The sequence below is a fragment of the Perca flavescens genome, chromosome 1 (assembly GCF_004354835.1).
Source record: "Perca flavescens isolate YP-PL-M2 chromosome 1, PFLA_1.0, whole genome shotgun sequence".
In the NCBI taxonomy this organism is placed as follows: Eukaryota; Metazoa; Chordata; class Actinopteri; order Perciformes; family Percidae; genus Perca; species Perca flavescens.
The window spans coordinates 7449352-7474197 of NC_041331.1; the positions used below are offsets into that span (position 1 = coordinate 7449352).

At 40.8% G+C, this 24846-nt stretch overlaps 1 protein-coding gene across 2 annotated transcripts in view; it reads left to right on the top strand.

The window, feature by feature from the left end:
- efl1 (elongation factor like GTPase 1) overlaps positions 1-24846 on the top strand; it is a 122250-nt gene that overhangs the window by 94683 nt on the left and 2721 nt on the right. For both annotated transcript variants that reach the window (XM_028583511.1, XM_028583520.1), the window contains exons 18-22: positions 6152-6281; positions 7085-7211; positions 9745-9949; positions 12391-12905; positions 16915-17099. In XM_028583511.1, coding sequence (XP_028439312.1) covers positions 6152-6281; positions 7085-7211; positions 9745-9949; positions 12391-12905; positions 16915-17099 — 1162 coding nt within the window. The remainder of the gene's footprint in view (positions 1-6151; positions 6282-7084; positions 7212-9744; positions 9950-12390; positions 12906-16914; positions 17100-24846) is intronic.

Here is a 24846-nt window from a genome sequence, read left to right on the forward strand (position 1 = left end):
CACACACACACACACACACACACACACACACAGATATAGCTCAAGAACCCTGACACAGCACTTGCTGTCTGTTGGATGGTGTTCTTTTTACACTTAGCTATTACTAAAGCCTTGTATCTGTGAGCAGTTTGGCATCAGCCGTGAAAAAAAGACACAAGAACTTATTTCACCGGGTGGAAATCCAACACATTTCAAAGAGGGAAAGTCAGACTCAAAGTAACACTTTAAAGTTCAAAAGAGTAGAGGAGAAAAGAGTGACAGAAGAAGGAATGAGACGGAGAAGCTCTAGTAGACAGGTCAGACCCATCTCTCTACAAACGGCTGGTGTTAGTCTGCTTCTGCACACACAGATAAAAACACGTATATAAAGTCAACTGTAACACTCAGATTGTGCTCTCATACTGAAATCAAAATCTACAGTAACATTTAAAATGAAAGCTGATGAAACTTCTGCTACTTGGGCGGAGTGATTTGCTCGCAGCACCTGTGGAGCAGAGAGCAGCAGTGCTTCGCCTTTGTGAGAATATAGTTCCCAGTATGTATACGGTTAGAAGATGGCTGTGTCTCATGTGACGTTGTTATTTGTACACGCTGTGACTATACAAATCACAACGTGTAAATAGGAAAATGTTGGCGTTATTCTGTCACTTATTGGGAGCAGTAGGCTAGTTGGAGCCGGTTACCTCCAGGATCTGGGCTAAGCGAGGCTAGCGGTGGGGGCGTCAGCCAGAGTTACAACCCGCCCGGAGATGAGAAGGGTATGTATGGACTTATCTAACTCTCGGGATAAGGTGAATAAGCTAAAGTACCAATAAGTCGGCGTGTTCCTTTAAGTGTTTTGGTTCTTTTTGCTGTCTGATTTGGGAGTAAGCCTCTGTCCGCCATGTCAGTGGATGAGGATTCCACTCTGCACTATATTTGTGGGATTCCAGCTGAAGAAAGGAGGCCATGTGTAATGCTGCTGCTATGTTTAGAGCCAGGACAGACAGCTCGGGACAGAGATGGCAAAGGAGGTCAAGGGCTGGCCTGCTGACTGGCTACTAAGCTCCCAGGGTGGCTTCCTGATTGGATAGGTGGACGGCTTGCTGGATGACTCGTCATTGGCTCGTTGTTTGCTTTGTTGGCCGGTGATGTGACATGATGGCCTGTTAAATGTTTTCTTATCTAGTCGACTGTCTCATAAACTAGCTGATTGGCTAGCTTGGTTGGCTGGCTAGTTGGCTCTTCAGGTGACTGGTTGGTCTGGCCCGTGGCAGCCTGAGCCCTCTGTGACATGGCTGGCGAGCAGCCTGACCTACAGTGTGTCATGTCATGTTTAGAATGAGGTCAGCGCTGCTCAGCCACTCGAGTCAGCACGAGACTGTGACATCACAGCACTCTGAGAGGATTATCTCTCTCTCGCCCTCTCTCTGTCTCTCTCTTTGTGGTCAGATCTGGGCCAGGTGCCAAATATGACAAAGGCTGACATGGTAAACAGTGTTCAGTAGTGCACTAGATTGATAATTCCGTCCAGCGCTGGGTTACAAAAATAGTCTCCAATTAAAATCAATCTTTGTTTGAGTGATCTGATAACAATTTAATATCTGCCTTTTCACCATGGATGTATAACCCACCACAAACTTTTGGGGTTCAGTCTATCCAAAAATATAACATTTTTAACATATTTGGGAAGGCTTAGTCACAGTTGTGCCTTCTCCCCCCCCCCAAAAAACGGTCTGCTTACCTCTCTTCCTAACCTCCTCTGTCAATGTGTTTATTGTTAAAATGAAGACTGCTGTTTAATTTTTCTTGCTGACATCAGAATGAGGTTCAGTAGTTTCTATCATTCCCCAGTTTTGGAAGCTACTTATATAGAACTGACACTACTCAGAACGATATTTCAGCTGGAGTCACTATTTCACTATTTAAAAAAAAAGGCTCCACATTATTAGATGGAGTAATCGGCTGAAATGGTAAACAATGGTAAACTCCCCTCTCTTCCACACACACACACAGATATACACATGTAGCCCACCTATCCCCAGTTTAGTCAGGGGAGGGCCCTGAGTTTGTTAAATCAGTAACGTAATTTACAATAAAGAATACCTGAAATTAGTTTGGTATTGATAATAAGATGCTTTTTGTTTAACCAGAAACAGTTTTGAAATCACCATCGCCAAACTCACCAGACTCCATTTAAATAAACAGTACTGTTAGCATGTATAGAGCCAGCATATTTCCACATGTAAATGCGATAATTAAGGCTTTGTTTCAACCAAACCAGGGTGGTGATTGTTGGAACAGTGGAAAGACAAACCAAGATGGCTTTTTGTTTTGTTTCTGTCGACCTTAAATTAAGTGTATTTTACGATAATGAATTTTCTCTTCATTTAAATGGAGTCTGGTGGGTTTGGCGATAACGATTTCAGGGCTGTTTCATGTTAAACAAAAAGGATTTTACTTTTAAAAAAAAAAAAAGGTCTATCTCCGTAGGGAATCTTTGTTGTCAGACACTTAGAATAATAATCTGAGCCTGTCAGTGGCAAAAACAGAACTTTTAGTGGACGAAATTAAAAGTGCACAATTGCCCATTAGTGTTACATTGCAGCTTTTTTCGTTGCTTCCGACTGTGCAGCAAGATGGCACTGCCCTGAGGGCATTAAAGATAATCTACAAGAAAGAACATGGCTTTCTGGACTACCAGTTTCTTCCAGATGGAGCTCAGGTCTGGTAACTGAAGTCCAGTGATCTTAGAGCAGATCTTTACAATGTTACTGAGGCTAGGCTTGCTTTTCACAGGCAACCATGGAACCTAAGAGTGTGACTTATTGCGGATCAGAATATATCAGCAGCAGAGACAGGGAGGGATTGGATTACCTGTTTTCTGTTGCCGCTTGCTAGATAAGACAAGCAAGTATGTGCGTGTGTCTCAGCCCTGTGCCTGCACCACCTAACACAGAGATAGACACAGTCATGTTTTTAGGAATGACGCAGTGACCCCTGGCCAAGGAGCACCTGTGTTGTCGCTCAGTAAAGCCTATAATACAGACAGACAGCCTAATCAGTGCGGATGTTCCATGTCGTCTTCAAAGCCAACATGCTTTTTTTGTATTGGCACTATTAACTTAAGTCACACTGACTGCAAACAGTGTAGTTGTTTTGTTTGTATTTTCTTTTTGGACAAGTTCATGTCAATGAGATTTTAAAAAGCTGTTAGGGGAACACATTATGTTATTAATATGCTGATTGAACCACTGATCCTTCAACTGCAGTATCTGGGGTTCATAGGAAAGGGAAGGACATAAAACAGCGGTAAAATTCTTGATTTATAGAATAGCGCTTTCACCTGCATGTTAAGTAACCATGCAGGTTAAAGTATCACCCTGCCTGAATGGCCTGAAATAGTCTCCTAATAGAGCACACTATTGAAAGTAGATACATTTGTCTACAGCTGCATCTAGGTGTTAAAATGACCCAGAATGATCTGGAACGACATACCAGTACCTTCGATTAACAGGTAAATTAGTCTAATTTTTTTCTGACAGATTTTGTGTTCTTGGCTAAACTACACAGAGAATATTAATTTAAAACACATCAGTAATGCATTTTCCACTCATTGTTCTCCGTGAAGTTAACTTGAAGTGAAGCTGTGTGTTTTATGTGGACTAACTGTGTCGCACTCCATTTAAAAAATAGCCTTTTAAATGCTTGTCAGCAGCAGGTCCTATGGCCCTGTGTGCTCTGATTAATTTAGCATACAGTTATCACACCAGGCATAATTTAGTTTTTAATGAAAACTCAACTCCTGGCTGTTTTGGAAGAAGGAAATGATGAGAGTAACAGGTGAATTAACTTTAAAGTAGTAAGAAACTTTAGAGTGTTACATTTGAGAATGGAATTTGGACCGAAGATCCGGGGGGATCTTAGGGTCCCCCCCACCTGCCTGCAACTAACAATTATTTTCATAATGGATTAATCTACCCATTATTTTCTTGATTAATCATTTGGTCTATAACTAAATTAGAAAACCTAGAAAAACGTACTGTCTAAACCCCAAAATAATCATTTAATTTTAATGTAAGACCACAAAAAGCAGCAACTTCTCACATTTGAGTACCTGGAGTGAGACCATTTTTGGCATTTCTGCTTGAGAAATGAAGCAATCTTTTTGTTTTGGATCGGCTAATCATTTCAGCTCGACATCTGTCCATGTTTAAAAAACACTTAGCTATCAGCTGATGTCATTCCATGTGTCTGTAAAGGGATTGAGATTCAGTGACAGAGGTCTGAAGCCCTCTGCTTCAATGTGTTATTGTTCATATTATTATTTACAGCGTCTCTCATGGATTATATCCAGCCTCGCTCTGTGCTGTTTATAAGCTGTGTCTCCTCCAGGATAGATTTAAAAGCAGAGACACAGCAAGGACATGAATCAGGGGAGCCAAAATATATTCAGTTTGGCTGAATACGGCTTTCAGCACATACATGTCTTTTTTTTTTTTTTTTTTTTTTTTGAGTTAAGAGGCAAGTTCTCTCATAAATTTGAAATCCGTTGCCTGTGTGTGAAGGCGGTTTTGTGTTGGCCCCGTCTTTTCTGTCAGCAGGATATCTCAGAAACAGTTGACAAGATTATGTGAATGTTTTAGTACACAGACCAAAAGTCTTTGGGCAAGGACCAGTTGGTTTCATTTTGTAGTTGGTGTGGACAATTAGAGTTTATTCTTTTACTCATAACTGTGACAGTAATTGAGATATAAACTTGATTTCAAAAGACGTGTGCCAGGAATGTCCTCATTCAGATTTCTTTGACGTTGTTGTGTAGTTTATCCATTATCTCGTCTTATTTCCAAAGCCAGCAGTAGCTTTCACTGCAGTGTCAGCTGTAGTCTGCAGACAAGTACTTGAAAGGGGAATAAGAGAATTTTTTTTATTGATGATGGATCAAGTTTATGTCAGACTTTTCTTGTTTCATCGAAAACAAAACAGATCTTTCTTTTGAAGAAAAAGGTCTATCTCTGTAGGGATCCTTTCTATAATGTAGCCAAGACACTTAATACTTAATAATCACTTAATAATCTGAGTCTGTCAGTGGCAAATACAGCTCTTTTAGTGGACGAAATTAAAGGTGCACATTTGCCCAATAGCCCAATATTGACTGCAAACGTCTTGCTTAATACTGGACCAATTTCAAAGATTGTTGTTCAATCAGTAACTTACAAAAAAATACATGGGGAAATTACTTAGAAGAAGAATAGGAGCATTTTGTTATTAGTGATGGATCAAGTTTATGTCAGACGTTTTGTGTTGTTTTCTTGCTGACTTGCTCTCCTGCTTGCTTGATCGCTTTTCGTAGTTAGTACTTTCATTTAGTATGATAGTGGTGGGTTTGTATGTTCTGTTTTTAGCCATGCCAGCGGCGTGGTTTTAGGGATAGTATTGCCAGTCAGTCGATGCACCACTTTGGTCCAAACTGAAATATCTCCACAACTACTGGATGGATCCCCACTGAATTTTTTTATAGACATTGGTGGTCCCAAGGAACACATTCTGCTGACTTTGGTGATTCCCTGACTTTTCATCTAGCGCCATTTTGAGGTTATGTTTGTTTTGTGTGAAATATTGGGTGGATTGCCGGGAAATTACATTCAGATGTGAGATGTCAGATTATTTTACCCTCTGGATGAACTGATTAATAACATTTACTTTCATCTTCAGGTCAAAATTTCTGTTAAAACTAATGGCATTCCCATCAGCCTCAGCTGTAGTTTTTGTTTAGAGCTAGTTAGCTAATGTTACCTTAGGGCTGCAGCAAATGATGAATGCATATTTATTTTCTGGTTCAAAGGATGAATTGCTTTTTATCTAACCAACACTCCAAAAACCAGAAAATATTAATGTTACTTTCATATATGACAAAGAAAAGCATCAAATCCTCAATCCTTTTTTTTTGTATTCCTTACCAATTGATTGTTCCAGCTCTGCATTACCCACTTAACATCACCCTATTAGCTCTTTCTCTGAGTCTTTTTTCCATTTAAAAATGTATTTAACTCTCAGTTCTCAGGTTATATATTTAGTCATATATCAAACTGGTATGAAGCTGATGGTGGACTTTGGAGACCAAATTATCTCGTTAGTATCATTAACAGGATTTTTACTTGTCTTTTTAAAGGTTTGCTAAAATAGAGATTAGCGCGTCCAAGCCCATCATTCCATTCAGAGAAACAGTGGTACGTCCCCCGAAAGTGGACATGGTGAACGAAGACCTTGGGAAGCAGCACAAAGTAGCCATCATTCACCAGGTCAGTTCACCGCACATTTACTGAACTGTAGTCCACATCAATAAATAACCGGTTCATAAAAAGCTTCGCTAACACTTTATTTGACGGGGTGTGCATAAGACTGACATGTGCCGTCATAACTATGACATGACAGCCAATGTAAAAACCAACTACTTCATGACAGTTCATAAAGTCTGATCATTACGCCTGCTATGATGCATATTTATGACAGGTTATGTTGTCTAGGTTAATGCCAAGTTGTCATAGCAAAGACATTGACAGGCTATATTTTCCTGCTTAATGTCAAGTTGTCATAACACACTTCTCAAACAATGCCAACTTTGCATTAAAAGGGTTTTACTTTACCAAATGACACTAAATGACAACAGTCATGAACATTCAAAAAGACTCTTAATGTTCATGATAGGTGTCATATCATAGTTATGATGGTGTCATGTCAGTCTTATGCACACCCCTTCAAATAAAGTGTTACCAAAGCTTCTATGTTTTCTGTTTTACAGTTGTGTGTTGAAGTGACATGTTTTACATTACCAGAGCAGAATAATTAGGAGAATCGGTTAGAAGGAGCAGTGGAGCAAGTATCTCAAATAAACCCAACCCTGAATATTTACCCTGAGTAATCATCTCTCAGTACAAATTATTGGTTTTCCAATATGCGTGTGTGTGTGTGTGTGTGTGTGTGTGTGTGTGTGTGTGTGTGTGTGTGTGTGTGTGTGTGTGTGTGTGTGTGTGTGTGTGTGTGTGTGTGTGTGTGTGTGTGTGCGTGCGTGCGTGCGTGCGTGCGTGCGTGAATGTGTTGCTAGGTGAAAGAAGAAGCCTCTCAGGGTCGTCCGTCTGACACCGTCCATGTGGACCACAGTGGACTGGTCACCCTCACAACTCCCAACAGACTGGCCACTGTCAGCGTTCGGGCCATCCCCCTGCCACAAGGTAAGACCTGGACACACCAAGCTGGCTGAAGCTCTCCGTATACACTAAAGAAACTTGCTTATATGTTGTGTTAGTGCTGGGCAATATATCGTTATTATATTAATATCGTGAAATGAGACTATTCAATTCAATTTTATTTATAGTGTCAAATCATAACAGGAGTTATCTCAGGACACTTTAAAGATAGATTAGGTCTAGACCAGGGGTTTTCAATAGGTGAGGTGCGCCTCCCCCGGGGGGCGCCAAAGAGCCACAGGGGAGGCGCGACATGCAAAGAAAAAATAACTCTGTATGCAGCTCTATTGATATCGGTAATTGTGCGTGCGTGTGTTAGCTTTAAAATGCATCGTTTCCTTGTCTCAAGTCAACAGAAGTTAGCATTAATGGAGGAGACGGAACCCAGCAAAAAAACGTAGGAAATATGAGTTAAAGTTAGGTTTCAGTTAGTGTGACAGAGACGGGGAGAAATGACAATCACGCGTTTATGGTTATGTGGAGAGCGAGTTCCCCCAGATCTCCACTAAGGCTATGAAAGTCCTAATCCCCTTCCACCTCCACCTACTTGTGTGAGTGTGGCTTTTCTGCACTGACCCTGATTAAAAACAAATACAGATCAAGGCTGCAGGTGGAGGGCAACTTACATTTATTTCTCTCTGCAGTGCAGCCCCGCATCGAACACCTTTGCGCATCAAAAGCGCAGCCTCATTGTTCCCAATGACAGACACAGCGTCATCTGATTTTGCCAGGGCTTCAGCCCCAAATGTATTTTGAAAAGTTGACTGACAAATATAAAACCGGACGTTGTTTAGTGTCCACTCTTGCTATAAAAAGCTGTGCAGCTTCAGGTTTATAAAAGACACGGTCTGCTGTGGACATGTGTCGTGTTTGAGCTCCGTGTATTTCTGTCATAGTTTCGGTTTTCCACCTCCAATGTAGAGCAGCGTTCAGCCACTTCCCTAAACTTTGTCTCATTCAGAGACCAGAGACCCAAACGGGGCTCTGTGTCTGTCAGGAGGTCTGAGATCTACCGTATCAGCAGAGCAATGGTGCAGGTAGACTATTTTCTGAAATATAGTAACTTTACTCTTGTAATAGCCCATTATAACTTTTTTATTCACAAAATATCACGACTCCTCCAAACCTCAGAGAACACAGTTGGGATGAGTTATATTTTGAATGTTTGAAGTTTTGGACATGAGCAGAAATCTTAAATAAACATCTGAAATATTACAGTACAGGGTTTTATTAATACATTACAATGAATAATGTATAATTGAGTTGAGTTACTTCCTCAACAAAAGATGTCAAAGAGAAGGTAAGAGTCAATTATGCCTAAGCTACATGTGTGCTGACTCAGATATAATTAGAAAAGCAGATCTAGAATAAATAGATGAATGCAATACAGAAAGCCTGAGACCCATACTGCAATATATTCCATTATGTTTTTATATTTGGATTGTAATCTTTTTCCCTTTACATAAAGATATTTACAGCATATTGATTCAGAAAAGGGTAGAAATAGGTGCATACAAATTCACCAGAATGCAGGAAGTGTTTAATGCTAAAACATTTCAGGAGGTGGATCCCCCACAATCAGCCTGGAACACACAAAAGATGGCATTTACTGCAGAGGCGTGTGTGGGTTATAATTTACAAAGACCCAACAATTCCCCCCAATAGATAGCATTTGGTGCGACAGTGGCGAAATAAAACTTCCTTTTTACAGGTAGAAACCTCTAACAGAACCACGCTCTTGGTGGGTGGCCATCTGCCACCACCAGTTGGGAAGACAGATATAGAGAAATATGATTCGTAATAATTATAGCAGTTGGTATGATGAATTTGTGATATGAATTAAGATAATAGAACTATAACTATAAATAGTAGTTGCAGTGCAGGGCGTAGCAGGGCGTCAAGCAGGACCACGCCAGCAGCTGCAACCACAATTCAGGTGCCACCCCAATTCAAGGAAATCTCCCCGGAGCTAAGTTAGTAAAAAGAATTACTGGGACATGAATGCCCTCAGATGGAAAGAGAGAGGAGCACAGTGTATCAAAGGAAGTCCCCCGGCAGTCTAAAACTACAACAGCATAATTTTTAGCTGTTCCAATGCAAACCTGAGCCAGCTTACAAAGGGTTGGTAGATGAATCCGACAACTATGAAGAGAAGCAGAGAGGAGGGGGTGCTGTGTCTGCGGCTACACACCCTCCCATGTCAATATCCCATTTATTTTTACATAGGTGGTTTTGGAAAGTTCTATATAAAATAAATCTTATCAAATTGTTATCAGCACCTCTGTGATGGTTTTCATGTTTTATTACTGCTGCATTTTTTTATAACTAGGCCCCAAAGTCATACCCCATATGCATACGTAGGTATGTAGGAACGTAGGAAAACCAGCAGGCCGCTCACGTACAGTACACAAATACTAGATGTGATTTGTAAAAACAGATTTTCTGCAATGAATGAAACTATAAACAAAGTGTCATAATTTCACTCTTCCATGAAACGGAATGATTTGTTTTTTTTCAGAGGTGACCTGTCTGTTGGAGAGCAGCACGGAGCTGATTCGGACTCTGGAACAGGTGAACATGTCCCTGAGGGAGGGGAAGAGTCTGGAGGTCAGCCCCAGAACCCTGGAGGCCATTGCTGGACTCAAGGCCCAGCTGGAGAGCCTGCTGCAGGGGAGGAAGTGGAGGAACGCTGTGGAGCATATCTGGGCCTTTGGCCCTCGCAGGTCTGACACGGACATTATTCAAATTTATATCATTTATACATTTAAAGCAGAGTCACAGGACATGGGGATCAGGGGAGGCAAAAAGTATTCTGTTTGGGCTCACATGGAACATATATTGATGTTGATGATGATAAGACCAGGAAGAAGAGAGCAGTCCTTGTCCTAAAGGAATTCTGGTATTTATTTACCTCAACTAAAGAACCAGGAACCAGGCCTGTATTTGAAACAGGCCGTTAATCCTAATTTGCTTTATTAACATATTTCATTCTAGTTTATTTAAAAGTCTCCCTATTTTCTCTTCTACTGCTGTTTTAAGTGCAATTGATGCAGTTTCATGTTAATGCAAACTTAATATGCTCTTCCAGTGATGGGAGACAAAGTCCTCGTTCTGTGCCAAAAAACATACCAACATTTAGCTGAAGCTTTTATTAGGCTTAAGGTTAGAGTTAGTCAGGTTTAGTAGCTATCTTCCAAATTTTCCTCCCTCGCAGCTCAGCATGGAAACACACAAAATAGAAAGATGGAATTTCATACTTCATTTAAAAGATAAACTTTGATAAATAAACTCATGTAGCCTGACAAGCCAGAGCCACATCAAGATGTTTGGTCTGGAAACTCACCATTGACAAGGCTCAATCCGAGGGGCGGGATAAACGAAGAGCAACGAAGAAGGTAGCAAAGCTAGTTGATAGATTAATTAATAGATTTGGCCGTATCCGTAACACATCTTCCTTTTTTAAGAATGATTTCAGTGCCGTTCTTTGTTGTTTTCTCAAAGAAAAGCTTAACTCCAAGTCTTCCAGAAGACCGCTGTTCCCAGCAGCAGCAGCCATAAGCCCGCCCATCGACTCTATACACAATGTGATTGGCCTGACTAGAGTTTGTTTTTTCCAGCTCGCAAGTCAACGGAGAGTGCCTAGACCCCCCTGGCTGCAAATTAAATTTGCTGCCGCTAGGGTGCGTCTAGATTTCTAGGCTAGTTCCCCTCAACTCTAAGGAGAGTTTTAGCATGGCCCACAACTTTACTGTTTTGGTTCAGTCCCACGGCTCTCATCAAATGGTTTCCAGCAGCAGGCAGCTGTTTCAGTAAAAAAAGTTCAGATAAAGCCACAGTACACTACCTGCCCAGCAGCAAACAGCAGACGGACACAGTTAGAGACTAGCTGGTGAACATCACGGAGCATTTAGCAGCTAAGAGACAGATATTTCACTCAGGAGGTGGTGGAGACCAAAACAGAGCTAAAAGAGAGTGAATATTGGACTTGCATTCATCAGGTGGACACAAACATGAATATGCTGGAGGGTTAAATAAGAAACCCTCTTAACCAGAAACCAACTTTATATGGTGACCATATGTCATTGGTGTGTTTAGAGTAGGGTTATTATATAGCCTGACATCGTCATACTCAGATTCTAGTCAGAATATGAGTCTGATACCGCTCCATTGGGCTATGATTATGGAGCGTGTTTCAACCGAACCAGGAAAGAAAATGCCTCTGCACTCAATTGGATAGACCTACAACCAATCAGAGCAACGGAAACAGACATCACAGAAGCTGCAAGTCAAAGGCAGGCTTCGACAGAGCAAAGGCAGAGGCGGCGGTTTTCGTGTCGTGCGGACAGGTGTGGCAATGTGTATACATACGTGATTGCGGTTCTCTGTTCCTCTTTTAAAATTAATGCGCTGTCGATATCTTCTATAACAGATGCAACGGCGGAATCTACACATCTCAGTTCTCCAGCGGCAGAACAAATTGAACCCAAGCGCTCTTTGGTGACGTGGTTGATTACGTTACTGTTGATCATCTGTCCATCATTGTATAAAGCCCGCCCTGACAGTTTGATTGGTCCGAACAGTTCTGGTTCGAGCATAGTTGCTCCACAACGGATCAAGTCCAGACCGAACTTCCCGACCTCAAATGTTGTGGGCGGGGCTAAGTTTGGCTGGTATCCAAAGTGAACTAAAACGAAAATAAGCAGTGAAAAATATTTTTAGTAAACTAAAACTAATTGAATAAAAGCTTAAAAATACCTGGCCCTGACAGAACCAAACTAAAATGAAATATATAAAAACTAAAACTAAACTAAAACTAGCAGACACACCTTGAAAACTAACTAAAACTGAAATTAACTAAAATATAATTCAAAAGTCAAAAATAAAATTAATTATTTATTTATTAATTAATACATTCAAAACTATAATAATCTTGGTTTAAGTGGCCAAACTATCTCAATTATTGCAGCTGATAAGTAAATGTAGAAGTGTAGTATTTCTACATTCTACATTGTAGTAAATAAGCACTAGTGTTGGCTTAAATGATTTGTTGTCCTAAGAAAGTCCTCCAGAGTGAAGCTGTACTGCATGGGGTTTCTATGAACACAAATGAATGATTTGTATTACCTTACATTACTGTGATTGACCATGTTGCTGTTTTTTTCAGATATGGTCCCAACATCCTGCTGAACCTTGTGGAGGGCTACCAGCGGCCCTCGCTGTGGCAGTGTCTGGGCAGGGGAGACCAAGCTGGCGAGGCCGGAGCTCAGGCCGCCAGTATGCGAGACTTGGACAACAGCATCGTCAGCGGCTTCCAGCTGGCAACTCTGTCAGGGCCCATGTGTGAGGAGCCCCTGATGGGAGTGTGCTTTGCTGTGGAGAGGTGGGAGATCCAGTCGTCTGCAGCCCTGCCACAGCATCAGGACTCGTTGGAGGAGGACTCCATATCCCATGGGGCTTTAACAGACAGCAGAGTGGAAGGAAGCAGTGAGACATGGACAGCGGGGCCGTGCCAGGCCAGGCGCAGGCCGCAGGCGGCCTCTGCAGACTGCTACGGGCCGGTCTCCGGTCAGCTGATCGCCGCCATGAAGGAGGCCTGCCGCCACGCCTTCCAGGCTCAGCCCCAGAGGCTCATGGCTGCCATGTATACCTGCGAGATAATGGCCACTGCTGAGGTGCTGGGTAAGACTGCACTGTCAACCAATTTCTGCCACACAGTAATTATAATTACAGCTAATTACTATATTAAATAGTAATTATGAATGATATTGTATCTTCCCTGGTATTTATTCATTTAAATAGTTAGGGTTTTATTTGTCCAGGTTTTGAGATATCTGTCGTATGCCTCCACACCAAAATACTAACCTGATGAGCCAAATGGTTCGTTAACACAGAACCATCTGGAAAGCTGTCATTGAAAACTGTTTGGAAAAGGGCATGCACTTATATATATAAACTGTCTGTCTTTTTCATCCGCCATTGTTGTTTTGAACGAACCACCGTGGCCGTCACACACAGCTAAACCACAGCTGTAGCTGCTAGAAGCTCCTCGCCGGACACTGACCTCTATTTTCCACCGGGCGCATCTGCGCTGCGTCCCGGAGGTGCTGTGACCCAGTGCAAAATCCGGGTGATTGGTTCGTTCAGCTGCATTTCAGACGCAAATGCTTTTACCTAAAGCCTAACGAGATGGATTTTCACGTGATATGTGATCCTGCGATTCCCGCTTGATTTCATGATAGTGCGAGAATCCAGCTGCTGTGGAAGGTAACCAAAACAGTGGAATTGAATGGGATTGTTTTTGTGGTGACAGACCAGAACGGTCTCCACCCTGGCTCCATATAGCCATGGCACATAACACCGAACAATGTATGTCAAGAAGATTTAAAATGTAAAGCTTGCATTTTTTGCCAGTAGGTTTTCCTACTACCTCAGCTAACCATGTCACTCCACTGACCCTCGTCGTTCACGTTGTAGCAGTCACAGTCTCCTAAAGAGATGTATGGACATTCTTTACTTTCCTTTGCAGAGGAAGAACTCATCTGTAGCTCTTTGAGAGGCAGCTTGAATTGAACGGAGTACATTTGCAGTTACATGGAATGCATTTTAACCACGAGTAGGGTTGGGCATCGTTTTCATTTGAACAATTCTGATTCCAATTCCGATTCTTCCTTTCGATTACAGTTCTTATCCATCCTTGATTCAGATTCTTTGACGGGTTGAAAATGTTATTTTGGTTCAATGGGGATTTACAGTTTTACCGTACTTTTTCAACGGAAAATAAAGCCACCGCTTCCAGTGCTCCTGGGCTGCAACATAACAAGCGCCTGAAGGTATGGAGGCCGCTACAGAAACCAAGACTGAATATGGAACTGATGATCGGATTTGAAACCAAATTTACCAAACGATTCCAAAAAATCCTTTGGAATCGTAATTTTTGAACCGGTTCGCAATGCGCAATCCTAACCACCAGGCACCCCAAGAGACAGAGTTAGGACCTTAATACATACCTGATGAAAGAATCCCACCAAATGACTGTCATTCCTCTCAATCAAGCACACACATCCCTCAATTTTAAGAACAAGATGTCCTGTAAATGTCAGCATTAGAACAATAGGTCACTCTGTCACTCCACAACGCTCCCTAAAGTCATTAAGATAAAAATGAGGCATGAAATGCCGTTTAACGTGTTGGTAAACAATATCTCCAGGCTTGTTCGTAGCCACAGCAGCTCGTTACACAAAGAATTGCTTTGTCAGCCGATCAGAGCAGGCCGATTAAGTGAAGCGTTAACTGAAAAATATCCAAAAATATCCTGACTTTAAGCTCCACCTGGCCGATACCTCTGCTGAAGCTGATTCTTACCTCTGTCCGATAAGATTAGCTTCTTTAATGAGCTTTGTACCATTGGTTTGGGTTTATTGGAAAATCCTAATTTTTAAATGGTCCATTCATGTCAGTAACTGATAAGCAACTCATTCTTTCTGATGTGTTACAGGAGGCCTTTGGGAACAAGTTTTAATTTTGGGGGAAAATCCTCAGATTTGAGTCTATAAACAGTATTATACCAGGGTCTGGGTGAAATTGGCTGCAGGGTGTCCATTAAAAAGTTATATAGGACACCTACTAACGAGTTCTGGTGAAACTGATGAACTACCGTTCTAAATCAATGCGCTACATTAAACAAAAAACAAAATGTATATCTGTTATTGCCAACACTGAGTGTAGTCCTTTAGAGCCTCATCCTCTGAACACCACATGATGGCGCTAACACACAAGCTAAAAGAAGTAAGTTACACTGCCGCTCTGAATTGACTTTTGGCGCTTTTCCATTACATGGTACCTGCTCGACTCGCCTCGACTCTACTCGCCTTTTTTGGTTTTCCATTACGAAAAAAAGTCCCTGGTACCTGCTAACAGGTACTTTTTTTAGTACCACCTCAGTCAAGGTTCCAAGCGAGCCGAGGCGATACCAAAAGGTGACGTGAAACCCTGCAGGCTACAGATTGGTCGGAAAGAATCGTCACTGATCCCTGCATTGCTAGCGACAGACGGCATTTTTAAATAGTTTAGCCAGCGGTGTTCTTTTGCTGCATCCAGCTGCTTTTGAAACAACGTTTTTCTTGGTCCTGCGGAGAGAGCTTTCTCCGTAGCATACAAGTGTCCTGATGTTTATTGTGCGCTGGTGTGTGCGACGAGTCGGCGTGTGTGTGTGTGCGTGTAGCTGGTGAGCGAGGGAGAAGTGAGAGACTGACGGCGATTAGCTCCGGAGCGAGTAGTCGAGTGTCTCCTCTGCTCTTTCTGACCATGGTGGGAAATCTGGAGCAGTAAAAGTTAACTATTTCATTGATTTCATGTTGTTTACGGAGAAGGAGAACCAGGAAATGAGTCAGGGGAAATGCAACGCTACCACGCCACGCCCACGGCAGTCGCTATGACGACCAGCCACGCTGAGGCGGTACTAAAATCTGCAATGGAAAGCGGACGCACAGTGCGTCGAGTAGAGTCGAGGTGAGTAGAGTCGAGGCGAGTCGAGCAGGTACCATGTAATGGAAAAACGCTATTTGTCTCAAAGCGATCATCTCTCAAGCCCATTCACTTTTCAGGTCGCTACTTCAGGCTGCAGCCGACAGTACACATGGAGGATCATTTGTTCGTGAAAATCTTTTTATTGTTTTGGGGACCATGGGATGGCTGGAGCTACAGTAGCTTGACTTGTTGTTAAACACATTGTCAGATTATATTTACTGATTGTCACCCGTAACAATGTTATTGACTTGATCTTGCTAACGTTAGCTTTCTGGCTCGTAGCTGTCTGAGCAGAGCGGACTAGAAATATCTCCCACTGCTAAGCGTGGAAAGTCATATCTAAGGTCCGTCCTATTCCTTGGAGCAGTGAACAACGTTTGCATTGCATAAGAACCTTATACGATGGGAATGGTTAGTCAAGGTATTAGTCAAACCTTGTCTTGCATTGCCAGACCCTACCTCCACAGCGCTGCGGAGGAGGGTCTGGCTAGTCCACACAGCATTCCGGGAGGGGAGACAAACATGCTGTGGTTTATTGGCATTTCTCTAAACCAATCACAATCTTGTAAGCACCTGCCCTAGTGTCGTTGCAAAATAGCCTCGGGAAGGAATTTGTTTTGGTGGAACATGTACGTTCAAAAGTTGTTTTAGTAGTGCAACAGAAAACTCAGATTGGACAGATAGCTAGCTGTCTGGATTTACCCTGCAGAGATCTGAGGAGCAGTTAACCATAGTCCTCATAAGTCCACCGGAGTTTAAAATGCCAACATGAAGTGGAACATCGTGGAAATAGACTAGTCAAACCCTCAGGTGTTACCGGGGAAACAGAGTTATTGTTTTAAATGCAAAATGCATTAAAATAAAAATAAATTAATGGTTCATTAATTCCTGATGATGGACGCCTTGTTGGGCATAAACCCTTACTTAATGCATCTCTAGTTACATTCCCCAGAGACTACTGAGTGCATTGATTTTATTATTATTAATTAGACATTTCTCCAACTCAGTCAGTGTCCAGGTTGATAGAATCTACTTCTAAAAAGATTAAACTTGTTTCTGAAGTTTTCTGGCTATATTCTAAGCTACATGAGGGGTGTCTGTGTGTATGTGTTTTGCTGTGTATATCAGGTGTGTCCTGACCCTGCGTCTCTTCCTATACCAGGCCGAGTATATGGCGTACTGGGGAAGCGAGAGGGTCGTGTCCTCCATGAAGAGATGAAGGAAGGGACGGACATGTTCATCATCAAGGCCGTTCTGCCTGTGGCCGAGAGCTTTGGATTTGCCGATGAGATCCGCAAGAGGACCAGCGGATTGGCCAGTCCACAGCTGGTCTTCAGCCACTGGGAGGTGACTATTATCTATGGTGACACTTTATTAGAAGGGGAGTGCATAAGACCGATGTGACACTGTCATAACCATGACTTGACGCTGTCATAACCATGACTTGACGCTGTCATAACCAAGACATGACGCTGTCATAACCAAGACATGACACTGTCATAACCAAGATATGACACTGTCATGAACATCAGGAAGTCTTTGTGAATGTTCATGACTGTTGTCATTAAGTGTCATTTGGTAAATGATGACACTTTTCATGCTAAGTTGACGATCTTTGAGATGTTTGTGTTATGACAACTTGACATTAACAAAGACAACATAACCTTTCATGAAAATTATTATTGTAAAATTGATTTATTCAGGGAGGGCCATTGAGAGCAAGCTCTTTTCCAATGACGCCCTGATTACAGCACAAATAAAAATAAATTAAAAAAAATAAAGTGGCGCACGTGCCCGCTCGCGGTGTGAAGCGCATGTCCGCGCCTGTTCTCCGACATGCATTCTACAATCACTGCTGATAGACGGCTTTTTGTACATGCTCCGAAACGGACATAAAAATATCACACTTTCTCTGTAGTCTACCGTTAGCTAGCTACCGTAAATGTAGGCTACATTTACATTCACTGCACGTCATCGCTAGTAAACATATTGCTTGCTCTGATAGTCTATCGTTCAGGACAAGACCCTGTAGCCTGGTGGTGGGGGAAGCGGGACAGCCTCCCCAAATTTTCTGCCTTTCAAACTCCTACCTGTGTGTAGAGGCCTCATGGACACCATCTGAGAGAGTTTTCTCCTGTTCAGGACATGCCATAAGTCAGGAGAGGTGTCGTATCGTGCCAGAGAAGGCAAATATGGTCATTTTTCTGCAAAAGAACTGCTAAAGTTTGAAGCTGGTTGGCATACCAACTCAAAATTTATTTAGTTGTTACTTGTTAATAGTGTAACTGTTATTTGTTAAATTATTGTAGTTGTGTGTTAGGTGACTTAGGTTTACTTATTATATATTTAAGTACTTTGAAATGTTAATATATTGTTAAATTGAAATATTTTTCAATTTTAAAAAAACTCTATAAAAGAGCCTTTCTTTGATGTCATTTTTCAGTTTTTCAAGAATCTGTTTAGGAATCGGAATCGTTTTAAAAGTACCGGTTCGGTATCAGAATCGTAAAAATTCAAACGGTACCCAACCCTACGTATGATATGATATATGATATGATATATTATATATAATGTTACCCAGTTGGGCTGTTGAGACAGCAGCGCAAAGCTCCTATCTAATCTATTTTCTGGTCTATTTTCTACACTAGCCGTTATGAGCTGCCTGGAGCTCCCCCGTCGGCATGATGCCTATTTTCTCTATTAGCCATTATTCATATACACACATGTGCGCACACACACTCACTTGTTATGTGGGGCTGTAGGTCACTGAGGCCGTCTGGTTGATGAGATGGTTCCCTCAGGGGAGTTGGGATCAAAGCTGTGACAGACAGCATGTGCGCAAGACCGTTATACCTGCCGCTTGGCTGCTTGAGCCGCAGCACGCTCACAAACACACACACACACACACACACACACACACGCGTCTCAGCGTCCTGCAGGCCATAAGGACAGTGTCATTTGGGGTAATGGGTCATGTTGTCTGTAAAGAGATAGATGAATGTCAGCCACGTGTCCGAATCTCCTCACTGTGATTTAAATGTGTCACATTTTAAACTCTGCTTGTGCTGTGCTGACGATGGTGGTTAAAGTGAGAAAACTACCATGACAGGTTACTGTCAGACTGACTGCCACCTGCTTCATTAACATCATAGTCAGGTTTGATGTATGGCTTTGGTTACCATAGAAACTACAAACCATGGCGTTGAACATCTATCAGTGTAAATGACTGCTTTCTGGCTGTCACGTCAGCTTGTTTACGTACATTACATACACCCTAATAAATAACTTGGATTAGTTAGTGTGAGTCCCAGAATCACATTAATATATCATATGATTCACATAAACTTCACATTCACAGTAACACAACCAGGGCTTGACATTAGCACCCGCCAACCCACCAAAAAAAAACCTGCACCACCTAGCCTATGCATTAAGAAGCTACTCTTTTTTTATGTCTTATTCGGTTGCATGTTTTCATACAAAAAGGAGCTTTGCACACATTATCAGAGCTGAATATTTGATGACTGCAGTGATACATTTTACGTAGTCTTGATTTCGGTGTTTTCAGTGCTCATTTAAATTTAAAAGGGTTGTTAATCTGGTTCTTCAAGTTAATTGTAATACATTTTATTCAAATGAAACCAAAAAAATTTGCGGCTAGTGAAAATGCTGAGTGGCTTGTACAGGGTTCATACACATTTTTAGCAATACATTTCCATCACTTTTCCATGCCTTTGAGGTACATTTTCATGACCATACGTTCTCTGAAAGGTCTGTCTATACATGAAATAAGAATATAAAAATACATCCTAAAATTAATGACAAACTGTATGGTTTGATACAAAATAAACATGTGTTCAACACTGACACCAGTAAGACGTTTACAGAATAAAATCTGTCAAACCCTGAGAATTCCATTATCTAGTCCTAATTGACAAATTACTGGGAGGCAACGATATTTGAAATATAAATAAGTAAATAAAAGTGTCCAGTAACACACATTAACTTCAAAGGCAGCAGTATCACAGAGAAACTACAAGATTTTGCAACTAAGATTTTAAATCAACTATGCACTTTGGCTTGGTAACAATTTGTGCCTTGCTTTATATAGCATCTGTATCGATTGGAACTCAACAATGTCATAAAACTTCATGAATTTGTGTGGTCCAAAAACCCAACTTTATGAATTAGTCAAATAGTTCTTTTTTGTACCATTACTATTGGTTTTAATGTGCTTTTATAAGTAAGTCTGTCAGCAGCAAAAATATTGTCAGAGGTTTCTGATGTTTTTAAAAGCGCAATAGCATTAACATTTTGCACGCCCTGGGTCCTGGTCTTTCTCGAGCCATGTCTTGTATTTGTATTAGTGAAGCCATACATTGTTACAACGGCATTTTCCTGGCATTGTGCTAATTTACATTTCACAAAATCAACTCAACTCGAGTCGGAGACTGACTTACCCCAAGCAGAGAACAACATAATGACAAGTGACGTGACTGCCCGAACATTAAAATATAGATTTTTTATTATATATTATACACTATATTATACCGAATTTGTGAAGAAAAGTTCCATGCCTTTTCCAAAACGTTCTGTATTTATTTATTTTCCAAAACTTCTCCAGGCCTGGAAATTGCTATTTTGAAATTCCATGACTTTTCCAAGTGTTTCATGACCGTACGAACCCTGCTAGTAGCTTTTGGAAAACAACTAGCCACAGTGGCTGGTGAGCAAAAAAATTCATGTCAAGCCCAGAACACAACTCAACACTCAGCGAACATAGAAACAATCCATGCAATCCAGTAGAAAAGCCCTGCAGTAGATCCTACCTCTTTAAAACGTAGCTACACATCTTTGGACAGATCTCTTTTGTCGATTTTATTGGGCCCAGTGTTGCAGACATAAATTTATAAAATATATATTTACATAAAGGAGCACTAAAAGTATGCAACAAAGTAAATAAAAAATACTAATAAATACTGACACATCAGAAAGGAACAAGACAAATATAAAGGATGAAGATAATGATGATTATATCATAATAAATGATTAATGAATTAAAGGAAAAGGGGGCACATAATTAGATATCTAAATGTAAGGTTGCCTTGTCATCTGATTTTACATTTGCTGATTTCATGTGTGCACAGATAGAAGATGAGAGCGTTTGATGAGGGTTTTCTCTCACTGTGAGAGTTTGTGAAAGAATCCAAACTGCTGTACCCATGCAAACAGCATCTCCAAATATTAACAGTAATCAAGCTCTGTTCCTGGAGTTACACTCACTGCAATAAATTGGGGGTGGCAGTAGCTCAGTCCGTAGGTAGTTGGGTCGGGAGTTGGGTAGGGTTGCACAATTAATCGCGCTTTTTTAGAAATCGCAGTATGGACTAGTGCAATTTCCAAATAGCAATATTTGTTTAAGGCAAAATCTACCAAATCAACCCACTCTGAATGAAGTATTGCGGTGCTGCAGAGTTGTCCAAAAACAATCTTTGTTTGGTACAAATCCTCGCAAAAATCGTTTAAATGTTTTTAATTTAAAAGAAGAAATGTAATGAAAAAGAATAATGATACACTAATCATCATTCCCTCCAATACCGTGAATCATAACGCAATCGCAACGTTATTTCCTCATATCGTGCAGCCCTAGAGTTGGGTTGTTACAAAAACAAAAGTTGATTAATAAAGTAAGTTAAAAATAATTGAAATAATGAACAGGGTAACTTGATTTCACGTGACAGACAAAATAAAGTATTTGGACCAAAAGCTGAAAATGGCAAAGCTTTAATTATTGCCCCTGGCCATATTGAGATTATAAGTGTTTATATACTGAGTGAACTGTTGCCAGAGAGGCTGTAGTAAGCTATAGGCCCTTTTCATGGGCACCATGACCTTCTTGTCATCATTTGAACCCCCGCCGTCTCGCAGCACCTTGCATCACACATGCTGCCCCCCCCCAGCACATTGTTTTGCAGCCATTGTCTTTGCCTCATTAAAAGTTGTCTGTCTGATTTGTGTGCTGATGCGTCCTCACAAAGACTTGCTCCTGAGCCCCCCACTGTCCCCTGACCCACTCAGCTTCAGGACTCGCCTGCTGCTTAGTGCAGATGTCAACAGTCTTCCTGACAGCGATTTAATATGGCCAGGATATTGGATTAACATATGAATGAGCGTAGAGGCAGAGAGAGAAGATTTTGAGCGTTGTATTGTTGTGTAACTGGAGGGTTAGTGGCTCCTGTGGGGACGTTTACATTAGATTTCCATCAGAAAGGAGCTTTTGTTCAGCTGCAGACTGGAGAATTGTGTGAATAAGTGTTGTATTGATCAGCCAAAGCATCTGTCTGACAGTATAACTACTGTATGTGTTTGTGTGTGTGAAGAGATGCTTGTGTGTAAGAAGTATTGTTGAATTTTGTAGGCCTGTTAATACACAGAGCCGGAGCCCTATACCAGCATTGCTCATATTTTGCCCAGATATTAGCTTATCACAGCTATATCTGTATGTATAATCCATCTGATAGGTAACTGAACTTGTGTTTGTAACAATGTGTAAATCATGTGTTCATGTAAGAAATTTCAAATTATATCGATATCAATCTGAAAAACTCATTGGTCATGCTCTTCAAATAAGCATTTTATATGATCATAGTGCTGCAGGTTTGTTTTTAAAATCATCTTATTACTAATGTAAAATAATACTGTATTTAGATGTTTATATATATATATATATATATATATATATATATATATATATATATATATATATATATATATATAGATATAGATATAGTAAGGTGCACAGTTGAGACACTCATATAACACATGAAAAGTAGTACATTACAGTACAGTTTGATATGCACTGTTGATTATTGCACGTTATTTGAATATATATATAATATATACACTACTGGTCAAAAGTTTTAGAACACCCCAATTTTTCCAGGTTTTTATTGAAATTCATGTAGTTCATTGTCTTATTGTACTCTGAAATGAAAGAATAGAACAAATGAACAATTTACGTTAAAAAGGAAATCATGCAATCAATTTATAAACCAAAATGTATTCTAAATTTTTGACTCATCAAAGTAGCCCCTTTTGACAGATATAACAGCTGAACACTCGTGGCATTCTTTCTACAATGGAAATCAAATATTCTTCAGAAAGTTCTTCCCAACTCTATTGCAGAAGTTCCCATAAATATGTGGCACTTGTAGGTTGCTTTGCTTTCCCTTTTCTGTCCAGTTCATCCCAAACCATCTCAATGGGGTTTAAGTCTGGTGACTGTGCTGGCCACTCCATGTTTTTAAGCTTACCATCTTGTTCTTTTTTGCTAAGGTAGTTCTGGCATAGCTTGGACTTATGTTTTGGGTCATTATCTTGCTGTAGGATGAACCCCTAACCAACTAGGCGCATACCAGAGGGTACTGCATGGCGCTGCAAAATGCTGTGGTAGCCATTTTGGTTCAGGGTGCCTTTCACTCTGTACAAATCACCGACCCTGGATCCAGCAAAACAGCCCCAGACCATCACGCTTCCTCCTCCATGTTTGACAGTTGATGTCACACACTGAGGAACCATCCTTTCGCCTACTCAACGGCGTACAAAAATCCTGCGTGATGAACCGAAGATTTCATATTTTTATTAATCAGTCCATAACACCTTCTTCCAGTCTTCAATAGTCCATTGATGATGTTTCTTGGCCCAGGCAAGCATCTTTTTCTTATTCTGACGTCTTAGCAATGGCTTTCTTGCTGCAACTCGACTTATCAAACCTGCAGCTCTAAGTCTTCTCTTTACAGTTGAAACTGAGACTTGCTTATTACGACCACTATTAATCTGTGCTTGAAGCTGTTGTCCTGTGAGCCGCCTATCACGCAAGCTGTTGACTCTCAGAAACTTGTCTTCTGATTGTGTTGTGGCTTTGGGTCTGCCAGACCTCTTCCTGTCAGAGTTTCCCCCAGTTTCTAAGTGCCTTTTGATGGTGAAGAATACTGTACTCACTGACACCTTGACTTTCTTTGCCATTTCTCTGTAGGAAAGACCAACATTCTTAAGTGTTATGATGGTCTGTCTCTCTTCCATTGTTAATTGCCTTTTTCCCACCATTTTTATAGCAACACGCTACTTTCTGCAGTACAATACTGTTCAAATAATGCTCACGAGGGTACGGTACCACAGTGTGTTCCAACAATACTTTTATACAAACAGAGGGGGTTGTAAGTAATCCAGACCAAGTTGGAACTTACTTTTTTTTTTAACCTCAGGCAGTTCACCACTTACCTATGTACCATTTCAAGCTATTCATTGGACTTGAAAATTTCAATAAAAAACAAAAGAAATTGGGGTGTTCTAAAACATTTGACCAGTAGTGTATGTGTGTGTGTGTGTGTGTGTGTGTGTGTGTGTATATATATATATATATATATATATAGATGGAATATATATACACAGTGTATATATAGAATAGATGGAATATATATATATATATATATATATATATATATATATATATATATATATATATATATATATATATATATGAATATATGAAATGAAAGTTTGAATATATGGAATGAACCTTGAATATATTGAATGAAAGTCTGGAGATATTAAATGAAAGTCCAAATATATTGAATGAATGTCTGAATACATTGAATGAAAGTTTAATTCGACTCTGACGTCATTGTCTGCTGCCATCTTGTGTTTTCGTTGTGATTAATCCTAACCGAAGTGTGACACTATGAGCAAATCAGCAAGAAATCTAGTGTCAGCAATTTTCAGCAATGAAGAGATTATTAACACACTGGCGAATGCATGAGCGGGCCAAAAAACTGGTAACGGTAACGTATTGTAGCTCCCTGCCTCTCAAGCTCTGTCCTGATGTGTTACAGCGAGGTGTCAGTTTCTGCTAGCGCTTCCTTCACTGCGACCACTGATTCAAGCACATTTTGTTGCTTTTCCAAGACCTTGGCTATAACGTTTTCTGTGTTTAGGTCCGCGCTAGCGTCAGTAGACCGCCGCCGTGTTAGCAGATTTCTGTGTCCGGGTAAACAGTTCAACCCTTCTGAAGGCCGTCATCCAACAGAAGTTCTAC